General features: G+C 52.5%; 6 protein-coding genes across 6 annotated transcripts; 3 read left to right on the top strand and 3 right to left on the bottom strand.

The window, feature by feature from the left end:
- Positions 1 to 601: 601 nt before the first annotated feature.
- Positions 602 to 2,514, top strand: BDV14DRAFT_209853 (MDR family MFS transporter). The gene is made up of 4 exons (XM_073775756.1): positions 602 to 828; positions 879 to 990; positions 1,044 to 2,072; positions 2,138 to 2,514. The coding sequence occupies exons 1-4, from the start codon at positions 640 to 642 to the stop codon at positions 2,437 to 2,439; spliced, it is 1,632 nt and encodes a 543-aa protein (XP_073632668.1). The 5' UTR covers positions 602 to 639; the 3' UTR covers positions 2,440 to 2,514.
- Positions 2,515 to 3,532: 1,018 nt separating this feature from the next.
- On the top strand, positions 3,533 to 5,827 carry BDV14DRAFT_86550 (AGC family serine/threonine-protein kinase). Its single transcript, XM_073777728.1, has one exon. It carries the CDS (start codon positions 3,718 to 3,720, stop codon positions 5,524 to 5,526), a length of 1,809 nt encoding a protein of 602 aa, XP_073632667.1. The 5' UTR covers positions 3,533 to 3,717; the 3' UTR covers positions 5,527 to 5,827.
- Positions 5,828 to 6,459: 632 nt separating this feature from the next.
- BDV14DRAFT_86552 (putative cyclin) lies at positions 6,460 to 8,270 on the bottom strand. Its single transcript, XM_073777729.1, has one exon. The coding sequence runs from the start codon at positions 8,167 to 8,169 to the stop codon at positions 6,601 to 6,603; it is 1,569 nt and encodes a 522-aa protein (XP_073632666.1). The 5' UTR covers positions 8,170 to 8,270; the 3' UTR covers positions 6,460 to 6,600.
- A 450-nt stretch (positions 8,271 to 8,720) lies between these two features.
- Positions 8,721 to 10,671, bottom strand: BDV14DRAFT_165069 (ELL-associated factor). The gene has a single exon (XM_073767289.1). It carries the CDS (start codon positions 10,251 to 10,253, stop codon positions 8,925 to 8,927), a length of 1,329 nt encoding a protein of 442 aa, XP_073632665.1. The 5' UTR covers positions 10,254 to 10,671; the 3' UTR covers positions 8,721 to 8,924.
- Positions 10,672 to 12,737, bottom strand: BDV14DRAFT_165068 (Dor1-like family protein). The gene has a single exon (XM_073767288.1). It carries the CDS (start codon positions 12,677 to 12,679, stop codon positions 11,225 to 11,227), a length of 1,455 nt encoding a protein of 484 aa, XP_073632664.1. The 5' UTR covers positions 12,680 to 12,737; the 3' UTR covers positions 10,672 to 11,224.
- Positions 12,738 to 12,880: 143 nt separating this feature from the next.
- BDV14DRAFT_165067 (acid phosphatase DET1) lies at positions 12,881 to 14,972 on the top strand. The gene is made up of 2 exons (XM_073767287.1): positions 12,881 to 13,068; positions 13,117 to 14,972. The coding sequence occupies exons 1-2, from the start codon at positions 13,054 to 13,056 to the stop codon at positions 14,797 to 14,799; spliced, it is 1,698 nt and encodes a 565-aa protein (XP_073632663.1). The 5' UTR covers positions 12,881 to 13,053; the 3' UTR covers positions 14,800 to 14,972.
- Positions 14,973 to 14,996: the final 24 nt, after the last annotated feature.

Raw genomic sequence — 14,996 nt, 5'->3', positions numbered from 1 at the left:
TCGAGACCTTTCAGAAAGAAAACAAGAATGTCTCCAACGATCCTATGTGTATTAACGCCTTGTTTATATACAGCCGTGCTAACGTGAGTCTTTCAACCGGACGCACCACCATTGATATATAATTCTTCGAGATAAGTGGGCAAAGCAGCATTTTTCAAAAGTCGCGGCTCGGCTTAGTGACAAGCGACAATTCCCAATAGAAGGACCAAATCTGTCTTACCGGATGGAGGGTGGCGCAGAGTGTGCAGTAGACAGGAAGCGGAGAATCGATACTCGTAGATAAAATACGAAATGCAAGTACAAATTTCAAGCTGTAAGTAATCAGTTGGTTATATCAGTTGATTTGGCTCGAGGATGAAGAATGCCAGATTTTGTATGGTTACTTCCTAACTCCGACGGACATACTGCAGGGAAATCTCGGCTTGACTTAGGGCTACCAAGGGCCGCAGGATTGCATAGGACGATCTGCAGCATACCATCCACTTCCTTTGACCAATCTCAAGCGCCGTTTACCCCTTACACTTATCGCCTATCTCCGGCATTGTTCAATGCTGGACGTTGTTGTGGTCGTGGTGGTTAAAGAAGACCTCGATTGTACCACCATGGAGGATTGCGGGTAGTATCAACCAAGTCAGGACGATGGGTGCTGCATCTGTCGACCAAACCCGCGAGAAGGGCTCCAACGATAAACTCGACCCCAATGCCGCTAGTGATGTTGAGGGAAGTGTCGATGCTGAGGATGATGCTGGCGCCTACCCTACTGGCCTTCAACTACTCTGCGTCGTTACTGCGCTGGTCTTGGCCATTTTCCTGACTTCGCTAGATTTTGTAAGTCAACTTGAGTTCTGACACATAGCATTTACTAACTCTGAAGCAAGACAATCATTGCAACTGCCATTCCACGCATCACGGATGACTTTCATAGTCTTGGAGACGTCGCCTGGTATGGGTCGTCTTTCTTCCTGGTCACTGCCAGCTTTCAAACAGCTTGTATATATTCTTTTCATACTTCCTGGAGTTCCATATCTCTGACAATTTTATAGGGGGCAAGGCTTATGGCTTCTTCAGTCTCAAACTCACATTCCTACTAGCCCTCTTTCTATTCGAAATTGGCAGTCTGATCTGCGGTGTCGCTCCATCATCAGTTGCCCTAATCGTCGGCCGCGCAATTGCAGGACTGGGAGCTGCAGGCCTAAACACAGGCTCCTTTACCCTCGTCGCCTTCTGCGCGCCTCCCAGCAAAAGACCCATCTTCACAGGCATAATCGGGCTCTCCTACGGCATCGCATCGGTCGTCGGCCCCCTGCTAGGCGGTGTCTTTACAGACTCTGTTTCCTGGCGCTGGTGCTTCTACATTAACCTCCCCGTCGGCGGCGTCTCAGCCTTCTTTATATTCTTCTTCTTCCAGAACCCCGAGGCGTCAAAAAACCATGATACAAGCTCCATCGTCTCCAAGATGCTCCGCCTCGATCCCATCGGTACAATGCTCATGCTCGCCTCCGTCACTTGCTATATCCTCGCTATGCAGTACGGCGGCCAGACGTACCCATGGTCCAACTCGATCGTCATCGGGCTCATCGTCGGGTTCGTGGCTATCCTTGCTGTCCTGATTTCTTGGGAACTCTACATGGGCGAGCGCGCCATGTCCGCGCCTCGCCTAGTCAAACGCCACGCGGTCCCCTCAGCCGTCGGATTCTTCTTCTTCGGCTCTTACATCGTGATAATCTACTACCTCCCCACCTACTTCCAATCCATCAACGGCGTGTCCCCCATCGGCTCAGGAGTCCGCAATCTCCCCTTCATCCTCGCCGTCTCAATCTTCACGCTTGTAAGCGGCATCTCCATCTCCGCCACAGGGTACCCAGCCCCCTTCGTGATTGGCGGTGCAGCACTAGGTACAATCGGGTGCGGACTAATCTACATGCTCGACATCAATACGAGCACAGGGAAATGGATAGGATACCAGATCCTTGCCGGTGTGGGGAATGGAATAGGTGTTCAAGTTCCGATGATTATGGCGCAGGCGAATACACCGCCGGTGGATATGGCTGCTACGACTGCTATTCTTATGTGTATGTCACCCTGTCTACATTCCAAACCTCCTCAACCTGAACTCTACTAATGAATAATGTCCCAGGCTTCCAAACAATAGGCGGCGCCTTCATGCAAGCAGGCGCCCAAGCCGCATTCGCAAACCGCCTGCTCATCGAACTCCCAAACACAGCACCCGAGGTCGACCCAGCCGCTGTCCTTGCGGCCGGCGCAACTGAGCTCGAGGGGTTCGGGGAAAGTCTTGGTGGAGTAAGGGTTGCTTATATGCGCGGGTTGAAAGTGACGTTTGCGTTTGCTTGTGCTAGTATGGGTGTTGCGTTTCTTCTGTCGCTTTTGGCGAGGAAGGCGAAGGTTGCGAGGGGGAGTGCGGCTGTTGCTGCTGCTTGAGTTTAGATATACCTGCTTTGGGCTTGAGTTGGGTTGGTTTGGCTTCGTTCTGGCAGTGATGGTCTAGTGGTGGACATTGTAAGTAGTAGACGGTGGGTTTTGGCAAGGTTGATGTTGATTGGATCTAACAATTCCAAATGAGGTAGGCTAGCACCAACCATAGACAGAAAACAAGCTTTTGATTAAAGGCATATATAGAGAAGATATGGCATTTTGCGGAGTAACTCTCTCCGACGTCAGCATTCTGTACTCTGTAGGGCTGAGGGAAGGAACGACCTGCAGGTGAAAGGCTACACCTTATGTTTTGGGACCGCTTATACTACCATAATAGCTGTACAGGATAAGCCACTGGATGAGTACGTCTATCCTGTCTTTATTGGGGTTCTTCCAAGTGGATAGCATAGTGTTGTGTCTTACATGTGACGGCATCTATATCCAATGACAGGAGCACGTGATTTGCTTCGCTTAGCACCGGCGGTGTTTGATTGGCCAGGAGTGCCCGCTGCGACGTCTTTTTTGAGTTGCATTATTGTCCTGCTGCTCTTTCTCACCACCCTTTCCCCTGCTTACATCCTCCCTTGTAGGATTTATTCTGTCCAGAACAACTGCTCCGTGTCTCGGTCTTCGAGATATACCTCTCAATCTTCAGGTTCTATCGCTCGCCGTCTCTCTATGTGCCTGTCTGCGCCCACGCTTTCATCGTTCGATTCCGCTCGCTCTGCCGGCTCCTTCGCTCCCCTTCTTACTCCATATACACCTGCTTCATCCTCGTTCAACCTGGCCGATCCCTTGATTACATCGCCCGCTGCCTTTGTGCCATCCTCGCTGCGCGAGACCTCCATCGACGACGTGCTTTGGCTAGCGGTCCGTCGTCCGTCCTGAACAAGGGCGGACGGTAAATCCGGCATTGCTTTGCCCGCTCTCTGAGCTATCCCTAGGAGGAAATCGGGGATTAACGGCCTTACTTTGGAGAAAGTGGTGCTGTTAATTTGCAAAAACAAGTAAGGTGGGGTTACTGCCTAAATACCCCTCGCGTGGGTTCCCCAGCGACCAGAACGCTGATTGAGCTTCGTGGGCGGATCAGACGCGACCTCGCGACTCGGACACACTGGTCATCTAACATTACGTTTGGGCGGATGTGATCGGACTCTGGTCTACGACTGCGCTGTCCGACGGCGCATTAGCGACACTCCGGTTGGCTACAACGTTCACGAGGGTATTGGATAAATTCGGAGACAAACGTCTAAAGCCATATTATTTCTAGGAAGGAACGTGGATATGTCGCCAAACACAGCTCAAGATGATCTTTCGGTTGGCGACGTGTTTAGTCCCCAGGCTGACATGTCCCACTCGAAGCTGGAGGACGATTTCAACGCTACGGCCACTCAAGGAACTGGCTTCCGCATGAGCGCACGCAGCCCGGACCGCAAACCCGGACCAGCAATCAACGAACCTGCTGCTTTCCCGGTTCCAAAGTTGGACGCGAGCGCGCTGACCGCGAAGAGCAACCGACGCAAGAAAAAGAAGAAGCAGGCTCAAGTTCAGGCGGCGTCGGCACTCTCTACCGTTCGTGGATTCACTCCTCGCGGCTCCGGCGATGAAGACTCGGATTTCTCAACTACAAGCTCCTGCGCGCCTAGTTCTCAGCCCCGCGGCCCGGCCGGCAGTAACGGTGCTAGCCCCATGCTACAGCCAGCCTCGGGAGCTGGAGGTATTAGTGCTCTGCGGCTTCAGCTCGATCACATGAACTTGTCGAGCAACTCTCCTCGCCACAAAGCTGCTGATGGAATGTGCTCCGCGACGCCCAGTAATGCCAGTGTTTATTCCGATAGCGACGAGACCGAGATCCTGACCAGCTATGAGGTTCCTTTGGACCAGGACTACGTCAGCGCTGATGCCGTCGCGGAGGAAAAGCGACAGGAAGAGCAATACCACAATGCGTTGAACACCCAAGCCGTTCGCAACCAGCTCTGCCGCAAGATGACAACCGACGACTTTGAGCCTCTTCTGTGTCTGGGTAAGGGATCTTTTGGAACGGTCCTGCTTGTGCGCCATGCCCTCACGGGAAAGCTCTACGCACAGAAGCAATTCAAGAAAGCCTCGATCACCGTCCACAAGAAACTTGTCGAACAGACCAAAACTGAGCGCACCATTCTGGAAAGTGTCAACCGGCACCCATTCGTCGTCAAGCTCTTCTACGCCTTCCAGGACCATGAGCGTCTCTACCTCGTCCTCGAATACGCTCAAGGCGGCGAACTCTTCACGCACCTTGCAATGGAACGCATGTTCGACGAAGATGCAGCGGCCTTTTACATGGCCGAGATGGTTCTCGCTCTGGAACACCTCCACCAGAACGTCGGTGTGATCTACCGCGACCTGAAGCCCGAGAACTGCCTCTTAGACGCCGAAGGCCACCTCCTTCTGACCGACTTTGGCCTCAGCAAAATTGCCGTCGACGACGACGATCGCTGCAACTCCTCCCTCGGCACGATCGAGTACATGGCACCAGAAGTCGTCCAGGGCAAACCCTATGGCAAGGCCTGCGACTGGTGGTCCCTCGGCGCACTAGGCTACGACCTCTTGACTGGCTCGCCGCCCTTCAGCGCCAACAACCACGCCAAGCTCCAGGAAAAGATCATCAAGCAGAAGCTCGCACTGCCCTACTATCTCGGCCCAGACGCAAAGGACCTCCTCACCCGGCTCCTCCGCAAGGAACCCTCCAAGCGCCTGGGATACCACATGCCCAAGGACCTGCAAACCATCAAAGCCCACCGCTTCTTCCGCAAGATCAACTGGAAGGCCCTGGAGAACCGCGCTCTTACTCCACCAATCATCCCCGTCGTCACGGACCCGGCTCTTGCCGAGAACTTCAGCACCGATTTCACGGGGCTTCCGTTGAGTCCCGTTGAGGGACCGGGCTTCTTTACCGAGTACTACACGTCCAAGAGTAATGGTGTTCCACACGCAGACATAGACATGGACATGGGCGTCGCTGAGAGTAACCCCTTTGGCGGGTTCAGCTTTGTTGCACCTAGCAGTCTGCTCGACCATGCTGCTGGATGTGACCCTATGGCTGCCGGTTATTGACTACAGGGCTTTTCTTGGATGGTGCTCTCAAGGCTATCAGATTGCATTTGGAAGTTCTGGGTACAGATCTTATTATTGGATATCACTCTGTCTGGATTTCATGAATCGGATATTCCTAGGGCTATCAATACAGGTAGACTAAGTAGGCAGCCAAACAGATTGATGTATCGAATTACATGGATCCGGCCACTTTCATTCTATATATGCCTTCGACTTCAACCCCTATCCTCGGAGCCGTATCCAACTATAGGTAGGCTACCAGAAGACTCTCACCAAGCAAGGAAGGAGCAACCCAGCTTCAGGCCCATCGCACCTTCATAGTAAGCCCAGATAGACATTGAGCCGCGTTAGGAAGGAGCGATGCACGCTGTGTTCATTGGGAAGGTACGCCCCGTACTGTAGACCTTTCCGGCGGAAGGAACGACCCTCAGCTTCTCAAGCGGCTGTGCGGGATAAGGTCCCAGTACTGTAAGGTAGATTGAAATGCGCCTGAAGACCTTTTATACGTACCTAGTTAGGTAGGTTAGGGAAAGTACGTCGTTGTCCCAGAATAGCACTACTCTACTCAGGTGAGTATCTTGCTAGATACGATAGGGCAGAATCTAGAGGAAGATATTTGGCACGCTCATTCTCCTAATGGAATAGCTACCGCAGCAGGTACCGACCTGATCTGACCTGGAGGAATAAGGTATATACAGTTTGAATGGAAGCACGAAGCACGAAGTAGCAGGATAATGATGACCGGACTCAAGAACAGAACCAAAACCATTGCTATGCCCCCGCCCGCTCATCTCTCTATGGCATGATGAAAAGATACGTATCAAATTAGGGGTAAGGAAAAGAAGGAAGCAAGGCACTTTAAAGTAGGTAAACGTAGGTAGACTTCTTTTCTTCCGTTCGGTCCTTCGCCTTGCGCATGGACGCGGTTCAGTTGGAGTACAATTGGGTCTTTGATTGTACTCTCTAGGTAGATATTCGTTTTCTCTCGACGGCAAGTTGAGGTGATCGTATGAGGCATCAGAACAGTAAGTCGTATTTCAACACATTTTGATATAGTATGGACGTTGTAGAAGACTATAACTCCCCCTCTTCACTCCCACCGCCCTCCTCATCATCAGGCGCTGGCTCCGGTGGCGGGGGCGGAGGCTGCTGGCGATGATCAGACGGCGGAGGAGGCAACCGTTCACGCTCGTGCTCGAGCTCGCGATCACCCCTCGCCGAGGCCGAAGAGTACGAGGGTCTCCGGTCTTTATATCGGTCATCATCATCTTGGTCCCGCTCCCTTTCTCGATCTCGATGCTGATTCTGCCGGTGGCTATAACTATCCGGAACGCGTTTCGTCGGGCTGTGTTTCGGAGGTGTAGCTGAATTCTGCGAGACGATCTGGTCAATCCGTTGCTGGACCGGATCGACGTTTTTCGTTTCGCTGTTTTGTCGGGGTGGGAATGTGGTTCGGGGTGTTGGTGGGAGAGGGTGTTGGTAGCGGTTTTGTTGGGGTTGGTGACCGTTTGCTGGGCGGTCTTGAGAGAAGGATGAGGAGGGGGAGTTTGATGAGGCAGCTGGTGGTTGTGATGATGTTCCGTCTCCGCCGAATGAACCCGCAGCTGCATCTGAGCCGACCCTTGAACGCTTCGGTGAGCGTTGGCCGTTCTGAGAGGCGTCCTCTTGGGTGGAATGAGGACGGTCCTGGGAGTCACCTTCTGGCTCCCGCGATCGTTTTCTCGAGGGTGGATCTGCTGGTGCTTCGAGTGTGCTGCCCGGCCGCGAGATCCTGGTCTTCTCTACACCGTCTTCAGAAGATGGAATAGTTGGGTAGTACTGGTTGTGTTTGTTTTGCGCATTACTCTCGTAGAGCTCTGCCATTCGAGTGCAAGCTTGGCGTACCTGCGTGATATCGACGTCCAGCTGCTCCCACCAGGCCCGGCCAAATTCATCATCCTCGAATGCGGCATCGCAGTGACTAGCAGCAGCGTAGAAAGCTGCCGCCGCTATAATGCGCGCGGGGAACTGGAGACAGAGAACAGTATACATCGAGTCGTTGAGAAACGCCCAAGACGAGTTCCGGATATGCTTGTTGTCATTGACGCCGAAGAAGCAAATATAATCGTAGAGGATCTTATACGGCTGCTCAAGCTGTAGATCGAAGCACAGTGCTTCAAGCAGGATGTCCTCATGATGAAGGATAGTATCGCGCCACTTCCAAAACTCCTTTGACTGCTCATCCACAACCAAATTGGGCTGTTTCTGTGCGACGCGACAGACGGCCACCACGAGCTCCTTCATCCTCCGCACATTTTCCTCCACTTTTGTAGCTAGGAATAACGCCGTCGCAGCGATAGGGTAGGCGTGGATACCCGGCCGCTCTGGTTTATCGGCTATCACGAATCGCATGAAGAAGCGGTGCAGGTAGACGGCGGCTGTCGCGAGGGTGGGCTGCGGCAATTTGAGCATTATACCTACTTGTGTAATGAAGTTGATTCCTTTGCTCCGGTGTAGGTTTTCATCCGCGATACTCATCTCGTCGAGCTGCGACGGCGAGCGGGCGAGCTCTTCGTTTGTGAAGAGCCATTGTTCTTGGGCCGCGAGAAGGACCGGGTTTGACGGCGCTGGAGGGGGTCGTTTGGCGGGTAGTTGAGACGCCATCAAGATAATCGTATGTGAGTCGTTGTCTTCGAGATTGTGGTTGTCTTCGTCACGTTCGGTTGTTCGAAGGCTGGAGCGCGCTCGGAGATGTAGGTAATGGGCCGGAAATAAAGCCAGGCCGAGTCAAGAGGCGTGGTTCCAACGCTAATGGGGCCAAGCTTGTCCTCCGAGTCACTTTCAGGAACAGTAGTCGATACAAAGGTCACGAATGTGCGCAGAGTCGAGAGTACAGCAGCCAGCCTTCATCGCATCGTGGGCCAGGGCAGTCGCGCATGTGCCCTGTATTCGCGAAGCAGTGATCCGAGTGTATTCGAGAGGCAGTTCTGAAGCAGTCTAAGCTTGAAGGCGGGATATTCGATAATTCGACCCTTTCCCTCACCAGTTCCTGTCCCTGGTTTTCAGTCTTAACTTCTCGGCTGTGTTGCTAAGCTCTGATTTCTTCCAACAATGAAGCTCGAAGATCTGGAGTTGAATCGCGGCCAATGATGTCGGAGCCTCGGGTTTCTCCGCCCCGGCCAGTTATACAACCAGCAACTACAGAGTACGAGGAAGCCGCAGAAATGATCAAGAGAATACTCTGGTAGTGTGGTTCATATATACAGTAGATATTTCTGGTAAAGACTGCAATGCTATCGCTATCATATGCCCCTGCTCCAAACGCCCGCGTCCGATGTGCAAATGGATGATTGTGTCCTGTTCAACCGCTTCAACAAAAAAAACATGGCATAATCAGAGACATACAGATGATTGACAAATTACTCTTCTTCGCTGATTTCGCTTTCGTCATCACTCGGGACATATTGGTGTTGAGGAATATGTGCTTGAGCCTGCTGGTTTTGAGCCTCTTCCTCAAAGGCTGCCTCCATCTCCGCGGCCAGCAAATCATCTTCATCTTCCTCCTCTTCAGCTCCGTCATTGTCATCCTCAACCTGGATATCTGGTATTGGTGCTTGTTTCTGGGTTGGGACCGGGGATGGAAGACGCAGGTCCTCAATGTCCTCATAACCGTCTTCCTCCTCTTCCTCGTCATTATTCGCAGGGGTGTTATTGGACGAGAAGTGGGCAGGGTTCACCTTGAAAGGACGCGCAGGAGGTGGTGAACCCATATCAATAATGAGATCTCCATCGATGATAATGTTGGATCCAGGTGATGGGACACTCTTCTGCGATGATACCGCACCCGTTCCTGTGTCTGACGGTGACGACTTAGTTGACTCGAACACAATCTCGTCTGGCTCCTCCTCTTTCTCCAACCTCTTCTTCTCTTTGAGATTCTTCCCTTGCTTCTCAGCCACTCTTGTAGGTGACTTGGGCGTCGATTTCGCAGGTGCCGCCTTGCTCGCCCACGAGCTATCGGTGACCGGCTTCTTCTGGCGCAGGGGGTTTGTTTGGGTCTTCGGACGAGGTCGAGGACTAAGAGCAGGTTTGCTCGCAGCAACCAGTGGAGTACTAGCCTTGCTCGGTCCGGCATATGGCTCCGGCGTTGCATTCCCAGACCTAGACTTCGCATCGTCTAGGTTGTCTTTGTCCTTCGCAAGGAAGTGGCGGAAATCGTATGGATTGTCATCGTCGGCCGGTCCCTCATCATTACCACTTCCATCATCACCAGAGGTAGTCCCATCATCTTGTAACGTCCGAAGCTGAGGATACTGCTGAAGCACCTGCTTCTCCGTCTTCGCCGGCGCAGACCGAAGGTTGAAGTTGAGCTGGGCCGAGACAGGCTCCAACACAAAGGCCTTCCTCGTCGCATCAAATACCAGGACCAAATTATGTTCTTGCGAGTTCGATGCGCTCTGTGCTGGGTCGACGCTGCCTTGGTAGGCGTAGGTCAAGACATTCCGTTCCGCGCTCGGAGCTTTATCGGTGATCGCCAGGTTGTAGTGGTCTCGCGACTGTGGGGATTTGGTGATAACAGATCGCTGTTGTGATGTCGCGGCCTTGGTCTTGTAATTATATTGGATGTTGATTAGTTCTGAGCGAGGTTCATTGGCTTTGCGTGCTAAGCGCTCGCCCAGAATGATGGGGTATTCGGCCTGCTTGGTGGGATCGATCATCCCGCTGGTTGAGAGTGCGGAGGCCGCCATCGGGGTTCGGGAGCGAGCGTTGACAGCTCGACAGGAGGTACGGACGCAAGATAGGAAGAAGTTATATAGAGAGAAATGATATATATATATATAGTATAGTATATAGGATATCGACCACTTTATAGGTTGGGAGAAAAGGCTCGCATTGCTTGTATGACGGGAGGGAGGAAGCTCAGTGAAACAATATAACGGGGCAGTCGCACAGGAGGGTTGAGTGAAGGAGGAAGGAAATTGAACGAGAAATCAGGTCATTAGAGGCATTCACCATGTCATAAAGAGACAAAAGAATAATCACTCAGAGCGAGGGATAAAGAGGAGGGCTGAGGTGAGTTCGGAGTTGGAGACAAAGGCGACGAGCGGCTGTCGAGGTCATTGTCGGCCGGGTAATATTACCATAATTACTGTATGGGACCGGCCTCGAACGGGTTAGCCTCCGTGGCAGTCATCCATCTCAGTCCTAGACTATATGGAGTTTGTTACTATGTACAAAGTGCCAAGCACTGACAGTATTAACAGAGACTGTACTGTAGACAGGGTAGAGGTGGCTCTCTATGATAGTCAAATTGCCCTCCTCCATTGAGATTGTATGAAGCATCTGTTGTTGCCGGCGTTCAAGGGTAGGGACCATGTATGCATGGGGCTACACCACAGCCTCATTGCCCCAAGGCACTTCAAAGCCCTCATCAATGGCCAGGCACCAGTCTGGGAACCCCTCGATTACGCTTCATCTTATCTGACTGGTCAACAACCAATTTTATGGGTAGGCCTTCCAGATCTGAGATGCAATTGGTGGCCTCGGCGCTCGCTCGCGTTCAAGTTCGGCCCTGTCAAGGGAGTCGCTAGCATGGGCGTAGCGCGCAGAGACGGCCTTGCTGGCGATAGACGGGCTGTTGGATTATTCGTCACAGGGCTAACCCCTACGACGAGTATATGGCGTATCCAAGTCCATAACTGATTCTATCAGAAACAGCCTACGCTGCAGCGGGAGAGGTTGCCTGCAAGGTTCCCTTCGAGGACCCTGTAGGGCTTGTCGGGTTTGCCCCTGTGAGCTGTTCGAGGCGCCCAGCCAGAGCTCGGTGTTTGCGCATGACTTCCTCCCACTCATAGGCAAGGTCCTCAGTTTCGTCCCCCTCGTCGCCAAGCTCCGTTAATATCATGCTGAAGTCACCTCCTAGACGGCCGAGACTAGCAGCACAGTACAGCACCTGAGTCAGGAGACTTTCGCGTGCTGCTTTGTCTTGAATGTTTGGTAAGTATGTGCGTAGAGTATCCGTCAGTAGCTGCACCAGGTGGGTCGGAAAGGTAGCAAGAGCTGGCGAAAGAGATTGGAAAGGATCGAGCTTGCGTTCTGCTGGTGAAGCCTGTGTCTTTAGTCGCGCGTCGATGCCACGGAGGCCTGATATGGCAGTATCCGACTCTGACTGGTCAGGTGTGAATATATTCTTATACAAAGAAACAATAGCGAAGCTCTGCTCGCGGAAAATCTCAATGTATCGCTTCAGGTACTTTTCGGTTTGATGGCCATCTGCCCACGAGCCAGTTCCAATCTTCTGATCTGAACCTCGCGCCCTGCGCTGTGATTCCTGATCAGCAAGCTCTCGGAGGGGGTCCAGTGCCTCCAGCGTGGAGACAAGATTCGCAAGACGACAGATTAGGAACAGCGCACCAAGCGCACCTCCCCCATTGCTCGTTCCGTTATCCCCATGAGCTGCATCCAGTTCAGGTGCTACCCTTCGTAGCCATCCCACAGTCCGCATAGCCGCGGCAAGTCGAAGGTTTTGCGCGCGCAGAGCGGTGATAAGATTCGAGGTCATATCCTTCATTGCATCTTCAGCCTGGGAGCCCACATCCTTAACAAGAGGCGAATCTGGATAAAGCGTCTGCAGCCTCTTAATGTGCGCGTACAAGTCTAGTGCCGCGGAGTATGTTGTAGAAGTTCCTGTAGTTCCCGAGTTGGCCGCGGCAGATGATACAGCTGTCGCAAGTAGCGTAGGTAACTCTAGGATGTCTGATATTCGGTCAACATTTCGCGATAGTCGCATGACCTTTTTCCGTTGCTCAAGCTTGGCATTTTCTGCTGTTCTGCTATATTTTGAGGAGAAGCGAACAGCCTCCTTGTCGAGTTTGGGAATGCCATCGCGCAACTCCTGTGCCTGGCGAGTGAGATTGGGGATGGACGAGTGGAGGTTCGATAAGCTATCGGCGGAGGTGATGAAGGACTTGTGGGATCGGTTGGAGAGAGCTTGCAGGGAGAGAAGGTTCGAGTGTGCTGATTGTGCGAGCGATTGGGGTTCTGTTGTCTGTAACGCTTGGAGGGACAGTGTAGGTAGCCGGTTGAGGTATTGAATCGTGGCCGAATCCGCAGGTTGTTTGGCCTCGTTTGATGGTAGGTGGGGAATTAGGAGCTCGTATAAATGGTCAGCCATTATTTCTGGCTCTCTCTGATTATAGAGAGACCGTTTCTGTGCTTTGCAACGAGAAAAGTGGCCAATTGCTGTGAGATAGGAGACAGGTGCAGCTGGTGGAGGGTGGTGTAGTTAAGTACGGCGACCGGAGCGGCAACAAGCGCAGGCTTCGGAGGAGCAAATGAGGCCCAATCTGTTCTTGATTATTCGCCATCCCGCTTCCCCAGCTCGACTGCAGCATCTCTACTTCGCGGCAATTTTCCCAACTGACATTCCTCTGCTAGGATTATCGCATGATCCTGACTTCTTCGAGCCAAGTACTTGAGGGTTATAGTTGCATGATACACCATACATACTAAATCCTTCCTGATCCACCATCCCCACCTCTATACAACATGGGCAAACCGCGGGTAAGTAACGTCAATATCTCGATCAAAACATGAATCTAACATCTTCAGATGATAATTTTGATCCGGCATGCCCAATCAGAAGGCAACAAAAACCGCGAAATTCACCAAACAATCCCCGACCACAGAGTAAAACTCACGAGCGAAGGCCACCGGCAGGCCCAAGAAGCAGGAACTCGACTGCGAAGTCTCCTCCGGCCCGACGATACAATACATTTCTTCACCTCTCCGTACCGTAGGACCCGTGAGACGACCGAGGGGATTCTTTCGTCTTTGACGGCCGATACACCCTCCCCTTCTCCATTTCCTCGACACACGATCAAAGTCTATGAGGAGCCAAGATTAAGAGAGCAGGACTTTGGTAACTTCCAGCCATGCTCTGCGGAGATGGAAAGGATGTGGTTAGAGAGATCAGATTATGGGCACTTCTTCTACCGCATCCCGAACGGTGAATCTGCGGCTGATGCCTACGACCGTGTGAGCGGGTTCAACGAGTCGATGTGGCGGTTATTTGGGGAACAGGATTTCGCGAGCGTCTGTGTCCTTGTCACCCATGGACTCATGACCAGAGTCTTTCTCATGAAATGGTATCACTGGAGTGTCGAGTACTTCGAGGACCTCCGCAACATCAACCACTGCGAGTTCGTGATTATGAAATTGAACGAGGATAACGAGAAATATGCACTACAGAATCAACTCCGTACCTGGTCAGAGTTGAAGAGAGAGAAGGAGTTAGAGAGACAAAGGGAGCATGCTGAGAAGGGGCTTGAGGCGCCAAAGTCATTATCTGAAGCACCGGTGCCCATCAGACGCAAATGGGGCGGTTGTCCTGATGGATGTACACATGGTATACACAGGAAGAGCTCGCTGCGCTCATCTCGAACTCACGGTGGTGATCAACGCAAGGACAGCCACAAAGAAAAGGATCATCACGACAACGATCCTCGGCACATCAACGCCCAAACAGACCAGGACCCCAACTCCTCAGCCCCAGAGAACAATGGCAACAACACCATCAATCAAAGCCGAACACTCTCAGCCCCCGAGCCGGCCCTGGGAGACCGTCTAGGCGACGAAATGCCGCTCAAGGCAGTCCCAGAGAACCCGCAGTACCCATCTACGCCTGAAGAATCCACCTCCAACAAACATCACCACCACAACCACCACCACAATCAAAACAAACACCCCCTCTCCCCCTCATCCTCCAACACAAACCCCAAAAGCCCCATCCGCCCACCCCTCCAAACCAACGACAGCGAAGACCGCTACCAAGACACCCTACAGACAAACTACAACCTGAACCTAATCCACCTCGTTGGCCGCGACGGCGGCGGAACACTAAGCGGCGCACCCTCCGTCGCAGCCTCAGAAGATGAGCGCGGCAGCGACAACTCGCACTCGAATCGCAAACCGGCTCGTGGCCATCTAAAGCGCCATAAACCGCGCCCGTCCCAGGATCTAGATAATGATGGCGATGACGAGGGAAGCGGGCGGCAGACGCCAAAGTTACGACGGACTAAGTCGAGTCATACCAGGCATGGAGGCGGGCATCACACTGAGCATCGTGATCATGACCATGGTCATGAAGAGGCCGGGCAAGACAGAGACAGGGACAGGGACAGCACCTACGATCACGACCATGACCTCGGCGACCAAGGGCAGAACAACGATGACGAGGATACCCTTGAAAAGGCGCGGAGAGAAGACCAGAGTATTCGAGGAAGCGTCTACTGAGGACTCCGAGCCTACAGAGTACCTTACTCAGTATCTGATGCCATTTGGCAATTGTTATTTTCGGGCTTTTCTTTCATGATTTGACGTACATAATCGACTACCTATTACCTACTACTTTCTGCTCACTAGACTGCTACCCTTAACGAAGCATACGATACCCTTTTAACCTTAGCAACGTGTTCCTAGAGGCCATTTAC

The sequence above is a fragment of the Aspergillus stella-maris genome, assembly GCF_047715825.1.
Source record: "Aspergillus stella-maris strain CBS 113639 unplaced genomic scaffold BDV14scaffold_4, whole genome shotgun sequence".
In the NCBI taxonomy this organism is placed as follows: domain Eukaryota; kingdom Fungi; phylum Ascomycota; class Eurotiomycetes; order Eurotiales; family Aspergillaceae; genus Aspergillus; species Aspergillus stella-maris.
This window is presented reverse-complemented; position numbering and strand designations above follow the sequence as displayed.